The following is a 20,218-nucleotide window of genomic DNA, read 5'->3' as shown; positions in this document are numbered from 1 at the left end:
AGCACTGGGCTGCATGTCAGAAGAACATACATCATGCACACCAGGGAGGATCCAGAAAAACCTTCTGAGTTTTTAGAATGGTGTCATTCATGTCTCATGAAAGATAGCAGAGTTTCATCCTACCTTCTGGTGGCATTTTCTTTGGTGGTGCTGACGGAGGTGGCAGAGGCACCAAAGAGGTCACTCGAAACCCTGCTGGAAGTGTTTCTGCTGACCCACTAACCATGGTGATACTGTGAAAGTCTCGAGGGCGGAAGCGTTTTCGCCAAGAAGGAGTTCGCCGAAAACTCTTGTCTTCACCCTATAAAGAAAAGGTTACTTACATCATATATTGAACAGAGAAATGCTGGCTGGGGAAATCTGGGACCAGAAGTCCACACGGCTTAAAATCACCAAGATTGAGAAGCACCATCTTAGATCATCGATAAGCTCTGTTCTGCTGAGAGTTTAAATCAGGGTTCTTCAAACTTGGCCCTTTTGCGACTTGTGGACTTCAACTCCCAGAATTCCTCAGCCAGCATGCCTGGCTGAGGAATTCTGGGAGTTGAAGTCCACAAGTCATAAAAGGGCCAAGTTTGAAGACCCCTGGTTTAAATTAACCTAAACCAAATGTTCTACACAGAATTGTTATGTTGCAGGAATTGTTTTTTTTATAAGCAACCCTCCCTCACAGATCTAAAAGAAGAGAAAATAGTGTGTGTTCTGCCAATCCTAAGGCTTTGTCCCTCAGGAAATAAGATGGCTTCAGTTTAAATTTTTGCCTCACTACCTCTTTTATAAACTCTCTCACCCCATATTGTTGTTGTTGTTAGTAGCGAAGTCGTGTCCGACCCATCGCGACCCCATGGATAACGTTCCTCCAGGCCTTCCTGTCCTCTACCATCTTCTGGAGTCCATTTAGGCTCACACCTACTGCTTCAGTGACTCCATCCAGCCATCTCATTCTCTGTCGTCCTCTTCTTTCTTGCCCTCAACCTTTCCCTGCATTAGGCTCTTCTCCAGTGAGTCCTTCCTTCTCATAAGGTGGCCAAAGTATTTGAGTTTCAACTTCAGGATCTGGCCTTCTAAAGAGCAGTCAGAGTTGATCTCCTCTAGGACTGACCGGATTGATCGCCTTGCAATCCAAGGGACTCACCCCATGCATGTTTGCAATGTGGAAGTGCCCTCTTCAGCTTTTCCTTCACATAACTGAATATCACAATGAACCTCCCAGGAGATAACTACAATATCAGTCCTATTCCAGACCTTTAGTTGCTTCATCAGTTTCCTAACTGATACTATCAGCACAATATTTCTTAAATTCCCATCATGTTTTAGTAAATATTTTATACTCACATCGTCAAGTCGTCTGTCAGTACCCAAGGCAAGAAGATTGTTAAATTCTCTCTCCATCACTTGCCGTGCCTGTAAACAACATCAAATAATGCAACAGAAGCAATAGAAGCCAAATAAAACTACTAATGCACATTATTTATTAACAGAACCAAAGAAGATAACTTGATAGTTACACTAATAGATCTCTTCTTTCTGGTGGACCAGCAAGATTTCCCTTGTAACACAGAAGTAGATTTCTATATATCTATTTACATAACTTTAGTATATGACTCAGCAGTTGTGGGAGACTACCAGATCCAACTAGAGTGTTTTTACTGCATGTGATTTCACTCATCCATTTTTAGCTTAATTGCTCCTGTTGGTGGAACTTAGTGCAAATAAATTAGATCTCACAAACAAGAAGCTTATCATTCCTGGCCTAGGCAAATCAATTGCCTCCATTTAGTTCAGCATTCTATCTTTAAAAATAACAATACAAATGCCTTTGTGAGTGTTTAAAAAAAAGATGCATTCATCCATATCCATATCCATATACCTGAAAATCAGGACTCTGATTCAGTTCTCATAACAGTATAGAGATACAGAAAAAGGATTTCATAGACAGATTTGGAAGGAACAGGTAAAATAAGCTTGCAATCTCATAGATTCTGGCTTCCTTAAGTTGAAGAAATGTGTGACTGAAATAACTTATAGTATAACAAAGGAATTTTTATTGTTATCATTTCTGTTTAATTTAACAGTGTTAGATTAAAAATTCATGGAACATGTTTTTCATAATCTCAAAAAGTTTATTAATTATATGAAAAATAACCATCAACTCTGTTGGTGTAAAACATTTCTTCCTACCTGAGTATTCTGAGTGGGAATTTGTAAAATAAGTGCCAGACTATTATAATCAAAATTTTCATCCAGAGCAATAAGCGCACCATGGACCCCACTTTCAATGATGTTGTTGGCATATTCTCTAAGCCCAATAGATTGAATCCAGTGAATTACTTGATCATTTGTCCAGACCAACACATCTAAAAGACATTGAAATTATGCACATAAATGAAATTACCAAGAAGAATGCTCACTATTTTTTAGCTGTTCATGACATAAAAAGAACAAAATACTGATGTAGTATCTAAAAATAGTCCATCTTGTGTATTCAAGTCATAATATTCTTCTAGTATTGTTTCTGGGGAAATAAGTCCCACTGTAAAATGTCAAACAAGTATGTGCTAATTTATTCATACACCAAAAATCTATATTTACACCTTTATCTTGAAGACAGTCCAGAAATAAGATGTAGCAGGCAGAAGTGCTCCTGACATATGATTGAGATTAACTACACAGTACTGTAAATATAAATGAACACCATGAGAACAAATACAGTAAAATTCAATAAATGAATAGTTCAAAATGACATAAGCAACAGCTATAAAATCAGCAAAGCTACTAAAACCAGAAATCAACAAAGTAAAATGAAGAATATTTACAATATGCCATAATATCTAAGGAATTTTTTTAAAAAAATCTTTGCTTCCATGATAATAATTTTGCAAAGATATTATTAAAGTTAGTACCAGACAAGCTTCTCTGGTGATGCATTCCATATGTAGAATAGCATGACTGAATTAATTATCGCCAGGATTATCATATGCTACTATAAAAAAGCTTTTGAGGACCTTCTGATGAAGGATGAAGAGTTGGAGTATGCATTTCCATAAACAGCAAAATTACCGTATATTTTAGGTTTTGTTAGAAAAAATTTCCAGGTCTCATCTCAGATCTGGTTATGAAGTTGGAAACTTTGTGACTTTGGTAGTCTCAGGGCAATTCTGTAGCTTTAGACTAGGCTCCTAAACCGGAAAATGTAGTCTCTGAGCAACCATAGTTAATTAGCCTATAACATCAATATTATTTGAATGTTGAACGTTTGAATGTCTGAAATGGTATAGGGTTTCCTGCCTGAGCAGGGGGTTGGACTAGAAGACCTCCAAGGTCCCTTCCAACTCTATTATTATTATTATTATTATTATTATTATTATTATTATTATTATTATTATTATTATTATTATTATTATTATTATTATTCCTCAGCATGTTAATTCAGTTTTACAGATAATCCTTGAGTTATGATCACAATTGGCACTAGAATTCCCATATCTAAGTGATATGATTGCAAAGCAAGACATCACATAACCACATTACTTAGCAACAGCAATCCTGGCAGTCCCGCTTGCCATTCTAATTCCAGACATATGGGTCATTAGGAGGGAAGTGGAGGGAGTCCCAGGTGTGGCACAAGTTGGCTGATGCAAGTCTGGGGAAGAAGAGTGCAGGGTGCATGAGGCCAAAGAAAGAATAGGCTGCAGCTCAGGGGCTTTTTGGCTCGTTACAGCTCTGAGGCTTCAATAAGTCCCAACCCACAGCACAGTAAGAATCCATAGCTGCCTTGGAAGCCTCAGCTGCCCTGCCCTGGCCTGGCCTGGCCTGGCCCAGCAGCATGGCACAAAGGATCTTCTTGGCATGCTGCAGCATGGGACTGTAAGATGCCCCTGAGCTGCAGCACAGTGTCAAGCTCTACTCAGAACAAAGCCCAGCAGCAAAGTGCAAAAACAGCCTCTTGCCACCCAAGAAACCACAGCCGCCACAACCCAGTCCCAGCCACCCTGCACTTGAGATCCTTGGCAATTACCTATACTCCAAGTCTACAACCTTCCATCAGTCACAATCCCCTGCAAGGACATGTGAGTATGACGTATAAAACCACTGGAAATATATTTAAATATAATAATGTTAAAAAGATTAAAGTAATAAAACCGGGACAGGTTTCAAGCACGACAAATCCTGCTGAACAGTCAGTAACTAGAAAGACTCTGGAGTATTTCTTCTCTCTATAACTAGGAAAATTGTTTTAGTAAACAGCATTGAGTAAAAAAAATGGTCTACATTTCATAAAGAGATTTGACTTTTCTGAAAAATAGAAAGAAAAAGAGCTTTAAAAACTATAATTCAAAATATGAACTACTGTCATGTCCAGAGAACCAGGAACCTTAAGTGGAGTTCTGAGTAGTTCCTTTATTGTTGTTCATCATTAAAAACAGAATATTACCAAACTAAAGCAATTAACTGCAATAACTATAGGTAAACCTCCAGAAGTTTGCCTCCAGAACTTGTGGGTGCTCCAACCCTGGAGGTTTTTAAGAAAAGATTGGAGAACCATTTGTCTGAAACAGTATAGGGCAGACATGTCAAACACAAGGCCCGGGGGCCGGATCCGGCCCGCAAAGTGGTTTCATGTGGCCCGGAAAGCCATCCTAGAGACAGTGAAGGAATGGCCCCCACTGCCTTGGCACTTGCTCCGGTCCCATCTCCTTCTGCCAGAGACCCTCAGATCTGTCCCACTCCTGCCCAGGCCCCCATAGGCACCCTTGATGCGAACAATGTCAAGCTGGCCATGCCCACTGAGTAGGCCATACGCACTCTAGCCATGCCCACCCAGTAGGCCACGCTCACCCTGGCCACACCCAACCGGCCCCCTGAGGGCAATTGCAATGCTGATGCGGCCCTCAATGAAATTGAGTTTGACACCCCTGGTATAGGGTTTCCTGCTTGAGCAGGGGGCTGGACTAGAAGACACCCAAGGTCCCTTCCAACTCTGTTATTCTGTCATAATCTGAGAACTGCTAGGGAGGTTACGACCTTACTGTCTTTCTGCCTCCAGACATTCCAAACTCTACTGCCACTCTGCCCTCTGGGAAAGAGCCCCTCCCTTTTGTGACTCCTGACTATATTCCACTACAACTATATTTTTGCAGCTTGCCTTGAATTCATTTCTAAATTGCTACTTGCCTTTGATTTCATGCTGGCTTTCTTCCCGCCTCTTCTCCAGCTCCTTTCTATCATAGTTCAGTCTTTTGAGGCACATAATCCCATACTGGAGACTTGTTCTGCAACAATGCAATACTTAGAACGAGGCATATCAATTTTCCAACCACTTTTACTTTCAAGAAGTGTGCATCCGAATACATATTTTTTGCCTATGGCATTAATACATAGCTACTTTTGACGCTATTTCAAAAATACTGAACTGTCTACATTATGGGTCCAATTTTCTGATTTTGGGTTTTAATGTAGCATAACTTGAGAGTTTAATATTTATGGGATATGTTGCTACTCTGCCTAAAAAACTCTTACCATGCCTGTCATTATTGCTCTTCCCATCAAAGGAAGGACTGATAAAGGGCAGAGTGTACGAGCTGAACTTCTAGCATCACATGCAACTCTCAAAAGCATGGGATGCGGTTTCCAGAGCCTCTCCACAAGCTGTCACTAAATTGTAGCTTTTCTAATGTAACAGAAGCAGAAAGTTATTAAATACATGGGAAGTAACTCTTATCAAATGATTATTTATCCATTAAATTTCAACTTTAATTAAACTAAATCAAATTTAGGATATGGCCTCAGCGATATTTAATATTTGTTTGCAAATATTTAATCATATTAATTTTAATATGATCAATCATAACTAATACATATAACTGCAGAGAAATAGTATTAATTGTGTTTAAATAAACATAAAGTCACTCAGTGCTTTGGATCTGAAGGCAAAATGGAACAGTAGAATGGTTGATTGAGTAATAATAGATCCCACACACGCCCACTCTAAACCCACCCTCCCCATGTGTCTTTGGTTTTGAATGTTTGTTTTTAACTTTTTATGTTTTAGCTTATATGTAACTGTAAGCCACCCAGTTACCTTATGGTAAGATGGGCAGCCAATAAATTTTATAAATAAATAAATAAACTTGCAGCACATTCATGGAGCATTTTTACACAATTACTTGAAGTAGCTTCATTTCTTTCCCTCATTGTTGCATTTTGGAGCTAAAGTGGGATCGTGAAAAAGATGTGTGATTTAAACTGTTTCAGACAACTGCTATATTTGGAACTGGTATGTTCCAAAACCCGTTCTTGCCTTTGAATCCAAAGCATTGGACAACTATGTTGAATAAAATGAAATCAGATTTGAAGTCTGTCCAGGCTTCACCTCTGTTGGGAGTGTGGCCCTATTCTCCAAAGCCAAATGTGGACCTCAACCTGAAAAAAATCACACTCTCTTTGACTAACTATAGGAATTTAAGGTGGTTGCAAGAGTGCTTCATATTATGTTCCAAGAAAATTTGCTCACCGATGGAAACTGTCTACCATCTTCAAGTGTACTCGAAGGTCTTTCTTAGTCAGATGATCCAACATCCGCGCATCCACAAGACATTCCATGAAGTAACTACGATACTGTGGTAGACCTAAACTAGGAAGCCATTCATTCCCTATCCACTCATGGTTCATGTCCCCATACGCCAAAGTCTGTGAAAATTTTAAAAAAGAAAAAGCAAGTGACATACAGGACATATAATTGGGTTTTTTCCCCTATTCAACTGTATCCAGTTCTCAAAGACTGACTGGACAAGTCCCTACAGTTTTGTTGGCAAGGTTTTTCAGAAGTGGTTTGCAATTTCCTCCTTCCTGGGGTTGTGAGAAAAAGACTGCTTCAACATCACCCAGCTGGATTTGTGTGTAAGGTGGGACTAAAACTCAAAGGCTCTCAGTTTCTTGCCTGGTGCCTTAATCACCACATCAAACTGGCTTTCATATGTCAGTATACCTATTAGCAATACTGACAGAATCCTGACTGGAAGGCCTACAGATTGTAATTATTACAAAAAAAAAATACCAGAGGTAACTGAATGAAATATACTAGTGAGTCACGCTACAGAAAAAAGTGATATAACAGCTTTAAAATGCTTCAGGTATACACTTTCAGTAGATCTGAGATAATTCTATTATCTCAACACTTGTTGAGAAACAATTTGCAAACAGAAATTGTAACTTCTAAATAACATAGTTTCAAATACATTTTTCAATATATGACAGTATGACTTACATTGGACAGTTGTGACATTGTCTCAAATTGATTACTTGAGTATTATTAACCATGCACAATATATGTTAAACATAAATATGTCATACTTCAAAAACCTTAAATACAAATAAAGTATTTAGATAGAGATAGATAGATAGATAGATAGATAGATAGATAGATAGATAGATAGATAGATAGACAAACCTAACCTTTATTGTCACACCATAAAAATGAAATTTAGTTGCTTGCTCGCAAAGTGTACACATACATAACACATTTAAACATACTATATACAACATATGTATAGACCTACATATAAGTAACATATAAATATTAATCACTGTCCATCTTGAATACATAACCTAAGGAGGAAGTTTTAGAGTTCACAAGGTTAATACCGTATGGATCAAAACTGTGACTGGATCTGAATGTTCTGCTTCAGATACCATGGAGCCTTCTCCCGGAAAGTAACAAAGAAAACAGGACATGAAGAGGATGTGTAGTGTCCCAGACAATCTTATGGACCCTGCTCAAGCAACACTTATGTGCTATGTCCTGGATGGGAGGGAGGGAACTGCCAATGATCTTTTCGGCCATCCTCACCACTCTCTGCACTGCCTTCCTGTCTGAAGCAGTGATGCTTCCAAACCAGACTATGATGCTGTATGACAGGATGTTGTCGATCATCCCACTGTAGGAAGTGGTCAGGACAGGGGAAGGAAGATGTTCTTTTCTCATGCAGCACAGAAAATGCAGGCACTGCTGTGCCCGCTTTACCAGTGTCTCGTTGTTGAGCGACCAAGCCAGCCTACTTGTTAACTGCACACCCAGGAATTTGATGCTGGTAACCATCTCCACAGGTGAATCATTAATGCACAGAGAAGTGTGGCTGTGCCTGCCTTTTCTGAAATCGACAGTGATCTCTTTGTTTTTTCCAGTAATTAAAACTAGGCTGCTTTCCTTACACCAGTTCACCAAACTCTCAACCTCCTTGCGGTAAGCCCTCATGAATAAGGCTTACTACTCTTGTATCATCTGTGAACTTCACAATATGGTTGGTAGCAAACCTAGCACAACAGTCCTGGGTCAATAGGGTGAACAGCAGCAGACTTAGGATGCAACCCTGAGGAGAACCTGTGCTCAAGAAAATGGTGTTAGAAATATTTGTTCCAGCTTGCACACATTGGGGCCTGTTAGTAAGAAAATCAAGAATCCAGTTGCACAAAGGAGTGTTTAAGCCTAAAAGGCCCAGTTTGTCTACTAGATGTTGGGGAATGATTGTGTTAAATGCCAAACTGAAGTCGACAAACAATAAACACACATGAGTATTTCTTTCCTCTAAGTGCCTCAAGCTCAGATGAAGAAATAGCATCCTCCATAGAGCGATTTGGTCGGTAATTTATATTGTTTTCAATACCTTAGGAATAAATACACTGCATAGCTTTTTAAATATGCAACTTATCTGAAGGATATTTTTATGTGATTGTTAATCTTATTTGACACAATGAAATAGGATTTGTTACATGCTAAGCACAGAATTAATAGGTAAAGTAAGTAACTGAATTGCTGAAAATATTTGGCTCAGAAGATCTTAGCTGTCAAAGGAAGATCTGTCCTCTTAACTGTCAACATTTTCAGTGGTAAGAAAGCAAAATCTGAAAGGAACGGAGAACTATTCCATATTCATTCCTGACAGAATTCTTTACTTTCTGCTTGTCAAACAAGAGATATCTGGTTTTGTTTTTTTATAAAGTTAAAGAACACACATATATTCATGGTGTATATAGAGAAACAGGAAGAATAAAGAATCTGGTTAGGTATAAATAATGCTAAAATTAAATGAAAAACACCAATAAAAATGTAGAAGGTTTTATATGTTGATATCCTAAATATATATATTATAAAAATTGGTGAAATATTTTGAAGACTTGACAAGAAATTAGTTATTATTAAGTGAAATATGACTAGCTTTCCATTTGGACAAAATAGTAAGGTACTACAATGGTAACCAAAAGGAAATATAGGAAAATTTTCAAATATTCTGCATTTGTTTCCATTATTCTCTAAGAGGATCTTAAATGAATCTAGACAAACTGCTCAAAAAGACAATTTGATATAATCAGATGATTCATATTTGTACGTAACTCCATTTTACTAGAAATTACTGGGTTTCGTATTTCCAGTACAGAGGGGGGGAAATCCACAAAATAATGCAGGAGTCTCACCTGTGCCCAACTGCCTTCCTCAGTATCCTAAGTGTGACAATGTAGCATGTCAATAAAATAAGTAAAGTCAGATACTGCATGAAACCTTGTTTCTTCCCCCACCCCCCAATAAAGCAAACACATTGTCTATCATGAACATGATCAAGAAATTCTCACATAAACACGGTTCCAAGTAAGAGCCTCCCATTGTTCACTATTTCTAATTTAGAGAATCTCATTGTGGTCAGTATTTTGATCTCTCAAGAACGTGCTGATGTTTTGAAAACAGACAAACAACAAACTAAATTCTCAGTTGTTTTCATTGTTAAGGAACTATCAAAATGAATAGCCAAACTTATGGTCTTACAATTGGCTTTGCCCAAATGCTGATTTGGGTGTATGTTGCCACTAGGCACAACTAATGTATTTCTTTGCTTAACCATAAAGAAATGTATATGCTGCATTTTGTGTCATTATAAACCATTCTATTTGTTCTCAGAGCTCCAAACAGATTTAAACAAAATGCCACACGTAGTCATCAAAATGCATGCATTAGATATTTAAGGATATATTACCCACACAAATAGTTAAATAGAAAAAAAGATTAGATAGATGAGCATGTTTCTCTTGTTCTGCAGAAGTTTTTATTTCTGTATATAACATACTCATTTTGGGATATAATAAACTCATTTCCACTTAAATAAGAACAAGTGATCTGTTTACTGACTTGCTCTGGCACTAACATACAAACATTAGTTCAATAAGTTAAAATAGCTATTACAGCCAGCCTAGTGCCAGAACATATCACACAAGAGCCCCTTACTAGAACAAATCAGTTACTATGCATTCAGGTTGGCTTTCTGAACATGAAGTAGACCATTTGTATCAGATAGGAAAGGGCATATTTGGAGTTTTGGCCACTGATGCCCTGTCCTTCCAACTATTTTCAGAATTCCCAACATGGCTTGCAACAATTAATATTAGTTCCTCATGTTATCTCAAAGATTATTCTTATCTAAACCAAAGAATTTAACTGCTGGCGAAAACTGAGCTTTCTTTTCTTTTCTTTTTAATGAGAAGCAAAATTATTTTCCTGTTGTTTACAATGACGACAAGATGGCAGAATTCTCTTACACCACAAAAAAAAATTTACCATTTTGGTTGAAGGAGCCATGGTTTCCATTTCTTCATGAGTAACCCAGACATTTCCAGATGACTAGGGTGAAAATATAACACATATGAATAAGAAAGCAAGGAATATTCAATAAAACTTTTCAACTCCAAACTAATGCTGTGGCCATAGCTTAGGTCATAGTATCAATAGTTGTGACAATGTCAAAAGTAGTTAAAAACTCCCTTGAGTTGAACTCAACTCCTGGCGATAACTTATTTCTTTTACATGATATGGAAGTAGTTAGCATTATTGCACAATATCAATAGCCTGTAGCCTACAGAATTTCCTGAAGATCTTTTATCCAAATACCAGAAATGTCTGCCATCCTGACTTCTTTCATAACACCCTGCTGACACCCCTGTCAAATATTAATTATGGTTTTGTCATAGATATTTTCTCCCAGCTGGTAAACATAGACTGTTTTAGTATCAAGCTGTTGTAAAGTGAATGAAGTACCTTTCAGAAAATCCACATTAAAAAACCTACAGCTATAGTCTGCTTCTTCAATTTTCAGCCTATTACTTGCTCTTCCTGTTGGGTGGGTACAGGAAAGGATCTCAGTACATATTATTCCATATATTTCTGACTATAGTATTAATATTTCTCACACAGCAAGCAGGGAACGCAAAGCAGTACATCATTATATTTCAGGAAAAAATAGGCCTTGTTCACCAAAACCCAACCCATCTTGCAATAGCTGTCATAGCTGCTAGTAATGCATATTTAAGTTGGCCAGCATTTTATATAAAACTATTGTGAAATTATTTCTGGCAAGTATAGAGAAATGGAAAAGGCACAACATCCTTTATTCATTTTACAAACATGGGACACAAATGATACAATAGACTTTTTATGAGGAATATGGGGATTTCAGTTGTCATCAGAATCCTAGCTAGGACCTACAGTCTCGAGTCTGCCTAAAGGACTATGTGGTTTTTTTTACATCTATTCAAATGAAGGTTCTTAGCGTTAAATATGGGGAAAAAAGCCCAGATTATACATCCCAAGAAGCCAAGATAAAGTGCTTACTGTTCTGGAGGTGGGTGGAGCAGAAGGACTTGTGAGAGACACCATTTCCTGGATTGCCAAGCGCAGTTTTAACCTGTGAAGGGCATTACTAATTCCAATTTCCCTCTGGATCTCTGTATCTGACAAGGCAGACATAATTGCCCCACTTTTCACATTAGCTCTGCAAGCTGCAACATACCAGGCAGGCATGCCCACCCAAAGCTGCAACATAAAAGGCCAGAGATGAGTCTGCATTTTGAACTGCACAAGTTTCACATACTAAGAATTTACAATGAATAAAAGCATTGAAATATGAGATTTTGACTGACTGTTAAATTCTTCCTATTCTTATGACATAAATTCTTAAGACAATGCTGTATATTTCTTCTAGCCTCTCCACATTTCATGGTATAAGATACATTATGCTGAATTATTACCATTTGGGGAGGGTTGTCAAAACAAAAATACTAAAAAAACAACAACTATGCTCTATATTTACATAATATTTTCAAATGTTTTATTTAAATTTGATAGTATCCAAAGAAAAAAATATTTCTCTTATGAATACAGCTTAAATCAAAATTTGTGAGAATATATATATATATATATATATATATATATATATATATATATATATATATATATATATATATATATATATATATATATATATATATATATATATATATATATATATATATATATATATATATATATATATATTCTTCCATATCATTTTTACTGCTATTACGCACACAGTCACATGCCTTGCCTTAAAAAATGATCCCGGGGAATTAAAAATCAGACTTTTTTTTTAATCCCATTTGTAAGACTCAGGGTGGCTTACAATCTTAGAAGCACAGATCAATGTGCTTAGCAATAGCCTTCATTCTATGTATATGCCTGCTTATTAGGGCTTTCGCCCCCCCCCCCCCAGCGGCATTTTTACAAAGTCAGCTTATTGCCCCCAACAATCTGGGCATATGATTATACTGCAAAGTCAAGATTGATGATAAAACTTCAGATCCTCACACTATGAATGTGTAAAATGGAAATTCTATTTGCAGATACTTTCACTAAATGTCTTCATTTGCCTTAAATCTAGATATGCATCAGCTTTTTCCAAATCTATCAGTGCATTATGAACTCAGGTTATCTGGCCAAACAGGATTCATTAAACTGAATACTTAAAAGAAACTTACCTCCAACCAGGAGACCACAGTTGGGCCATCCCACTGAGCAAAGGGAATACCCCTTCTTCTAGCATCTTCCAAAAGTTCATGTCTGGAAAGCAAAGCAGTAATACAACAATTTTTACTAGCTGCGCACTACTCCAGAAAACAAACAAAACCCCAAAACTGAATCTGAACCAGGGGTGTCTAACTGCCGGCCCACAGGCCAGATGCGTCATGCCGAAACCACACCCACCCCATTGCCGACAATGGAAAAAAAGTTACAATACATTGTGACACGTCACGGGACATTGCGAGTTTGACACCCCTGATCTAAACAGTTGATAGCAAATTTAGCAAACTATCCCACAGAATGTGGCAACAGGAAAGCATGCAATATGCAGTTAATACCATTTGGTATTATTCTACCCTGATCATATATTTTGAGTTCACTGAGCAAAACTGGAAAGCTAGCAACAGTTTTCCAGTATGACTACTGATACACATTTTGGCAACGTGCTTCCTTCACACATCTCAGCTGTTCAACACCATATGTGCTCTGGCATAAGACACAAGAACAAGCAGCTGGCACCATTGAAGAAAATTGTTTCTATTCCTTGGCAAAATGGGGTTAACAAGCCTCTTGCCTAAGTTTTAGTTTGAAGGTACAGAGCTATAGAATTACATATAAGTGTGGAAGGGTGACCTTTAGCATCAGAACCAGAGTCAACTTTCTGTATGTAAATAATTACCATGTTCTAGGACAGGGGTAGGCAACCTCGGCTCTTTTATGACTCATGGACTTCAACTCCCAGAATTCCTGAGTCATAAAAGAGCCAAGGTTGCCTACCCCTATTCTAGGAAGTGAATGGGTGCCAGATGTAATACCTGGACAGTGCCTGGCTGAGGAATTCTAGGAGCTGAAGTCCACAAGTCATAAAAGGGCCAAGTTTGGAGACCCCTGTTATAAACAATCTGGGAAATAATGGACTACTAGACAAGGGAAACCATATACAACGGGTGCTAAAGACCCTCCTTCCACAATTATATCTAACTCTATAGCTCTATACCAGGGGTGTCAAACTCAATTTCATTGAGGGCCGCATCAGCATTGCGGTTGCGCTCAGGGGGCCGGGTGGGTGTGGCCAGGATGGGCGTGGCCTACTGGGTGGGCATGGCTAGAGTGCCTATGGCCTACTGGGTGGGCGTGGCCAGCTCTACATCGTTGGCATCAAGGGTGCCTATGGGGGCCCGGGAAGGAGTGGGACAGATCTGAGGGTCTCTGGCAGAAGGAGGGTGTCTGGGCCAGGGCCAAGGCAGTGGGGGCCGTTCCCTCACTGTTTCCAGGATGGCTTCGCGGGCCACATGAAAGCACTTCGCGGGCCGGATCTGGCCCCCGGGCCTTGTGTTTGACATGTCTGCTCTATACCTTCCAACTAAAACTTATATACAGTATATACTTGTAAAAGGGGAGGAGAATTTACTGCTTTTTCTTTTCTTTCAGCACCCAGTCAGGGTGGATCCTACATGTTAAATGTTAAATTTAATTAGCCACTTTTTCTTCTTCTTTTTTTGTACACTATTTATTTCTTTTTCGTTGTTGTTGTTAAGGTTGAATGCATGCTTCTGCTTTGTTTCATTTTGCTTCTTCGTTTTATTGTTTTGTATTTTATTCTCTATGATAAAACAGTAAATAAATATTTTAAAAAATCTGGGAAAAGTTTTTCAGAATACACTTGCCTATCACTATTTGGGCAGGTGATCAAGACATACCTCTTTCAGAAACCTCCTAAAAGCCTATTCTGTTAAAACAAAACCTGGTTTAATTTAAAAAAAAACTAAAAAAAAAATCTGGGGAAAGCTTTGTTTTCTGAAAGAGGTATGTCTTGATCACCTGCCCAAATAGTGACAGGCAAGTCTATTCTGAAAACTGTGATAATCCTTTTATGCCAGTTTCACAGCATAGAGAAGAAAGCCTTTGAAATATAAGAATCATGTAGGTTCAAATCTTCCTCTTTCTTGTTAACCTGCCTTCCATGAATACCTCCATCTTTCTGTTTATTTAAATTGTTTCTTTAAAAAACTTGAAAATGTTATGAAGTATTAGTTTCAGGAGAAGGAAACAGAACAGTTATCACAAAGCAGTTAATTACGCTTTACTTACAATTTATTTCAGGAAAGAAATGAGCTTATTCTAGGATGATAATTCAGTTCAATCAGTGTGAAAGCTTGTGCTAAAATACCTTCCAAATATTCTACAGTGACCCGTAATCCATCAAGAGTCTATACCCCAATCAAGACATAAATTTGCAATAATTGCTACAATACTTATTAAGACAGTAATTACAACTGTCCTCACTTTTTTTTGAGCCGTCGATCTTTTTCTGCTTGTGCTCCTAGCTTGCCAAGACCAAGAGAGTCCTGTATGTTCATTTCTGAATCCGTTAGCAAAACTATGAAACACAATAGATGAAGAATTAGACTAGATACTCCTCGTGATATACAATAGTACTACCTTTTTAAAGAAAAACGTCAAAAACAGAAACTATTTTTTGACTACTCAGCAAATTCAGTTTTGTATCGAGAAATTTAAACTCAGTAATTCAATCTGCAAGAATAGCAAGCTTTACTTAGCTTAATTTAAGCTTGAAGATTTAATATTTGGCAGTATCCATGAGAATCCAATAGAATAAACAAGGAGATACTTTTATAGTACCCCAACAATACACTAAATCTTAAATAAATACAATTATAAAATTATCTCTTATCCTCACCCATCCTTTGGCCAATTCCTCTGCTTCTGCTATTGTACTTTCATGCTATGCCACTCCCTATCCATCCAGTTCTATGTGATCAAGCCATTACCTTTATTCACTGCTTCTAGTAATTCATAGTTCAAATTCCTATTTAGAAGATCCAATTATTGCAATCATATTGATAGGCCAATGGCTAACACTTTATTGATATAAGTGGGATATTATCAACATACATTTTTTGCAGCCACGTATTATTTCTTTCTAATATCTTTGATGGATGTCTACAGCTATTACATTTTTGGTATGTAAATGTTCAACAATTGAAACAAATGAAAATATAATCCAGGAATTTGTAAAAACTGAAGGAAACTGAAATTTAACTGCCATTGTCAGTTCTATTTTTACTGTTTCCATCGTATTATTTTCTGTTCTTCCAAGGACACAGAAAGACAGCCCACTATGCTTAAATGGTCAGCTTCCACAAAATTTGTGAATTCTTTTATTCAGAAAAGGTGAAGAGAATCAATTACCTTGCCCAGTAGTGCCTTCTCTGCTCAGTTGGATTAAGCGTCCTTTTTCTTTCTTTCCAAATAGGCGTCCAATTGAAGATTTGATGCCTTTCCTCTTGGAGCCTTTATGCAATGAATCCTGGCTGCTATTACTGCTGCTGGGGTTACTTGCTTGATCCTCTAGAGAACTAAAGGATGAGAAAGAAAAGTTTATGATGGCATTACACATAGTGAAGTTAAGGTCCTCCTCTTGGGATCAGCCTCATTCCCCCCCACACCTGTTTTCAAAATACCCTAGTTCTTCTCAGAGACCATATTCAGCTAATCTCTGTCTGTGGGAAAGGATAGCAGTGCAAAACATCTAGAGAAAACACAGCTGAGACATGTATCTAAAATTTGTTCTGTGGAATCTTTCAGATATGAAGAATTATTTAGTTAGAATGTTAGAACCCAGAAAAGAACCCCCCAATTTTTCTGCTATAGACTATCATACACTGAACGTTATATACTGTAATGAGACTTTCATTAACAGATTTTCCATTCATCATCATTCTATCATCATTAAAGTATGAAAGAAAGGCAACCTCGGTGATTGTAACAACTAGAGGGGCATAATATTGCTATCAGTCCTTGAAAAAGTTCTATGCCTTGTGTTGCTCAGGAGATTGCAGCATCAAGTGGATGCACACCTATGTGAAGAACAAGCAGAATTTGGGAAAGGATGCTCCTGTAAGGACCAAATCCTGACCTTAAGAAATATCATTGAACAGAGTTTAGAATTCCAAAATCCAATGGTAATTAATTTTACTGACTTCAAAAAGGCATTTGACTCAATTCATAGAGAATCACTATGGAATATTGTAAAGTCCTATGATATTCCTCAACATTTTATCAACATTTTTAAGAACCTGCTACTATGTACAAATGGAATCTGGCAACACAACCTTCTTTAATATAAATCCTGGAGTAAGGCAGGGATGTATACTATCACCATTCTTGTTTCTCCTCTCCATGGACTTTGTTATGAATAGACCAATGGATAACCCTGGCTTCGGCACCCTATGGGCAACAGCCCATCTAATAGTTTTAGATTTTGTGGATGACATTGCAGTGCTTGGTGAAACAAAGGGATGCTTGCAAGAAATGACCATCAGTTTAGATAATGAGGCCAACTAGATCAGCTAATATATAAATTACGAGAAGGCCAAGTTCATGCAAATCAGAAGTGCTCAGGATAATACACCTATAATAGTCCGTGACCAGGCTATAGAACAAGTTTAACAATTTACTTATCTTGGCAGGATTATATCTATCGATAGAGATAGATAAGGATATTAATTTTCAAATTGGAATGGCAGCAGCCATGTTTCAATGCATGCACCCAATTTGGTCTATGGCAACCATAAGTATTACCACAAAGATAAAACTCTTCAAGAGTGTTGTTATATCAACTGCAATATACGTTTGGGAGAAATGGAAGTGTACAACCAAGATGATTAAACAGTTAAATGTTTTCCAACAACGCTGCTTGAAAAGAATCCTCCATGCCTCATATTCTTCTACTATTGCTCCACATAGAAGGAAAAAATAATATTAGGCACATTCTTCAATACGTTTTTATAGATGGAGTATACTGTCTATCCCAATTCAATACTGCAAAAGTTTGAAAACACTTTTTTATAATATCTGCCTTTTCACCTCATATAACTCAGTATAACTGACAGCCAATAAAATGACAGAATGCATCTGTTCCTTTCCAAGACTTATGTACCTCTTGCCTTCATCTTGACCAAAAGCAGGATGTCCAAGTTTCTCCAGCCTGAGGCTCCTGGGTGAAGAAGGAGGAGAAGTCTCACATTTGATGGTCGTTTTATCTTCTCGACTCTCATCTCGACCAGCTGGTGACTGAACAGATAAGGTAAAATCAGACTTAGACAGGATCTTCCTGTCTAAAAACTTTCCTCCAATCTCAAGCACGCTTACCTAGCACACTTGTTAATTAATTAAAGGAGAAGACAGAACAGAAACACATGCATCAAGTATTCCATGGGGATTACTGCTCACTGTATGCCCAATGAAAGGACTGAATGGTCAAGTTATACTTATGAGTGTTATTTGGAGTGATATAGTCATAATAGGAGGCAATAGAGCCAACAGCAGCAGGAAGGCAAAGATAGATTATGACCCATTAACAATATGGAGGCAGTAATATGTAGCAATAAGGACAGGAGCCTCTGACTTGCCATCATTTAAACTGCAAGTCATATATTTCTATTTAAAATTTGTAAAAATCATTAGGGGAGTTAAAGTGCGATAGATTTTAATGTGTTTTTTTTAGTTTCTTAGCATATTTTAGTTTAAGTTTGTAAAGTTTATACCCTGTATTCAGCTATGGGAAGTCGGGGGGGGGAGGGGAGGGTAAGGGGGAGGGAAGGGGGAGGGAGGGAGTTTATATTTTTAAAAATGTATTGTAAAACTTTTCAATAAAAAAACACAAAGAAATAAAAAAGACAAAATTTGTAAAAATCATATACAAAGGAGTACTCTATGGGCATAAGGATTACTCTTGAAATAACCATCGCTAATACATCTTTGTCAGATGGAAGCTGGCAATTTACTACCTAAGCCAAAGACCAAGGAGGACTGGAAGAAGTACCCTGCAGAAACTGCCTATTAAATCATCAGAATCACAGTTCAAGGAGCACTGCTTATGTAAGTGAAAATAATAGAAAAGTAACAAAAAATAGATCAATACACTACACTCTTTTGTCAGAACTTGGTCTTGAACAAAGCCACTCTTACTGTCTCATAAAAAATATGTTCACAATTCTCACTCATAGAAATTTCTGAACCATCACTGGCAAATCAGCAAAGAGACTAATTCAGAATATTCTAGAACACAAACCATTCTTCTTAAAGTAAACAGAATTTGACACTGCAAATAAAGTTATTTAAGCATCCAGGAACAAAGAGCATTCCATAAGAGAAATAAATTATAGGCCCCTAGCAGAGAAAAAACTACTTCTAAAATAGGAATTGGCCACAAACCAATTTATTCTGAGCATAGAATCATCAGCCATTCTAGTTAAATGCAAAGATGTAGAAAATGGAAAGGCAGGTGAAAGCAGGCAAGAAATAGCTTAATTTTAATTTTAATTTTAATTTTAATTTTAATTTTAATTTTAATTTTAATTTGTTTAATTGTGGGCTAGTCTTATTTAATTCTATTTTAAAGTGTACTTATTTGTATTGTTTTAACTCGCCCTGTAAACCGCCCTGAGTCCTTCGGGAATAGGGCGGTATATAAAATCAATTAAATAAATAAATAAATAAATAAATAAATATGGCAGCAACAGCACTGGATTTAAATATCAAAGCCCCAAGTCCCAATTTAAATAAGCAGAAATACAATGAAGAGAAAGCTATTAGTTTGCAACTTTTCCACCTCTCACGGAAGATGTTCTCTGTTTACAACATAAGTCTTGCAATATTCTCTAATCTGTTGTAGTTTATGGGATGTAACATAGTTATGGAAAATTAGCAATGTGTGCTTTTTCTTGTCTACTTGTTCTTTGCCTCCAGAGTCTTATCCTTTAATTATTTTAATATCTAATTATATTCACTTTAAAGCTTCCTGTCTAATTTACATTTTAGCACACTTCCTACTGTATTAATAGCTAGGTTTATCTTGAATTTGGGACTTTTGGATTTCAAAGTTTACCTATTTACTTGTTTAATATGCACCCTGCCTTTCTATGCTAGCAAATACTCAAGATGACTTTACTAGAAGCATACATGAACAAACCAAATACATACATCTATTCACACTGATAGGAGAAGCACTCTTGGAATAAGTGTGATATTGTAAACATTCTAATGATTTACAAATAAGCACAGGGACATGAATGCCATATATAAGTTCATATAAGTACTAATTATATGAGTCCATAATATATCAATTACTACTTACAACCCAACAGCAGTAATCTGTTAGGATCTGAATGGCTTGTAGTGAACACATGGTCTCTCAGCAACAAAACTTAATTGGAAAAGATCTGCAACACTTATAGCTCTATACTTATGGTAGACCATATAAGAAAACCACTTATATGACTAGAGCTAAATGCAGTGGTGGGATTCAGCCAGTTC

The 20,218-nt window shown here is 37.2% G+C and overlaps 1 protein-coding gene across 1 annotated transcript in view; it reads right to left on the bottom strand.

The window, feature by feature from the left end:
• PPFIA4 (PTPRF interacting protein alpha 4) overlaps positions 1-20,218 on the bottom strand; it is a gene marked incomplete at its 5' end in the record, with an annotated part of 72,881 nt that overhangs the window by 4,013 nt on the left and 48,650 nt on the right. Inside the window, 12 exons of the mRNA XM_081325439.1 lie at positions 124-301; positions 1,336-1,404; positions 2,182-2,357; positions 5,176-5,273; positions 6,515-6,690; positions 9,472-9,498; positions 10,604-10,666; positions 11,654-11,854; positions 12,835-12,916; positions 15,164-15,257; positions 16,091-16,257; positions 17,841-17,974. Of these exons, the coding sequence (XP_081181565.1) occupies positions 124-301; positions 1,336-1,404; positions 2,182-2,357; positions 5,176-5,273; positions 6,515-6,690; positions 9,472-9,498; positions 10,604-10,666; positions 11,654-11,854; positions 12,835-12,916; positions 15,164-15,257; positions 16,091-16,257; positions 17,841-17,974 (1,465 nt within the window). The remainder of the gene's footprint in view (positions 1-123; positions 302-1,335; positions 1,405-2,181; positions 2,358-5,175; positions 5,274-6,514; positions 6,691-9,471; positions 9,499-10,603; positions 10,667-11,653; positions 11,855-12,834; positions 12,917-15,163; positions 15,258-16,090; positions 16,258-17,840; positions 17,975-20,218) is intronic.

Source organism: Vipera berus (assembly GCF_964194415.1).
Source record: "Vipera berus genome assembly, chromosome: 3".
Classification (NCBI taxonomy): domain Eukaryota; kingdom Metazoa; phylum Chordata; class Lepidosauria; order Squamata; family Viperidae; genus Vipera; species Vipera berus.
This window is presented reverse-complemented; position numbering and strand designations above follow the sequence as displayed.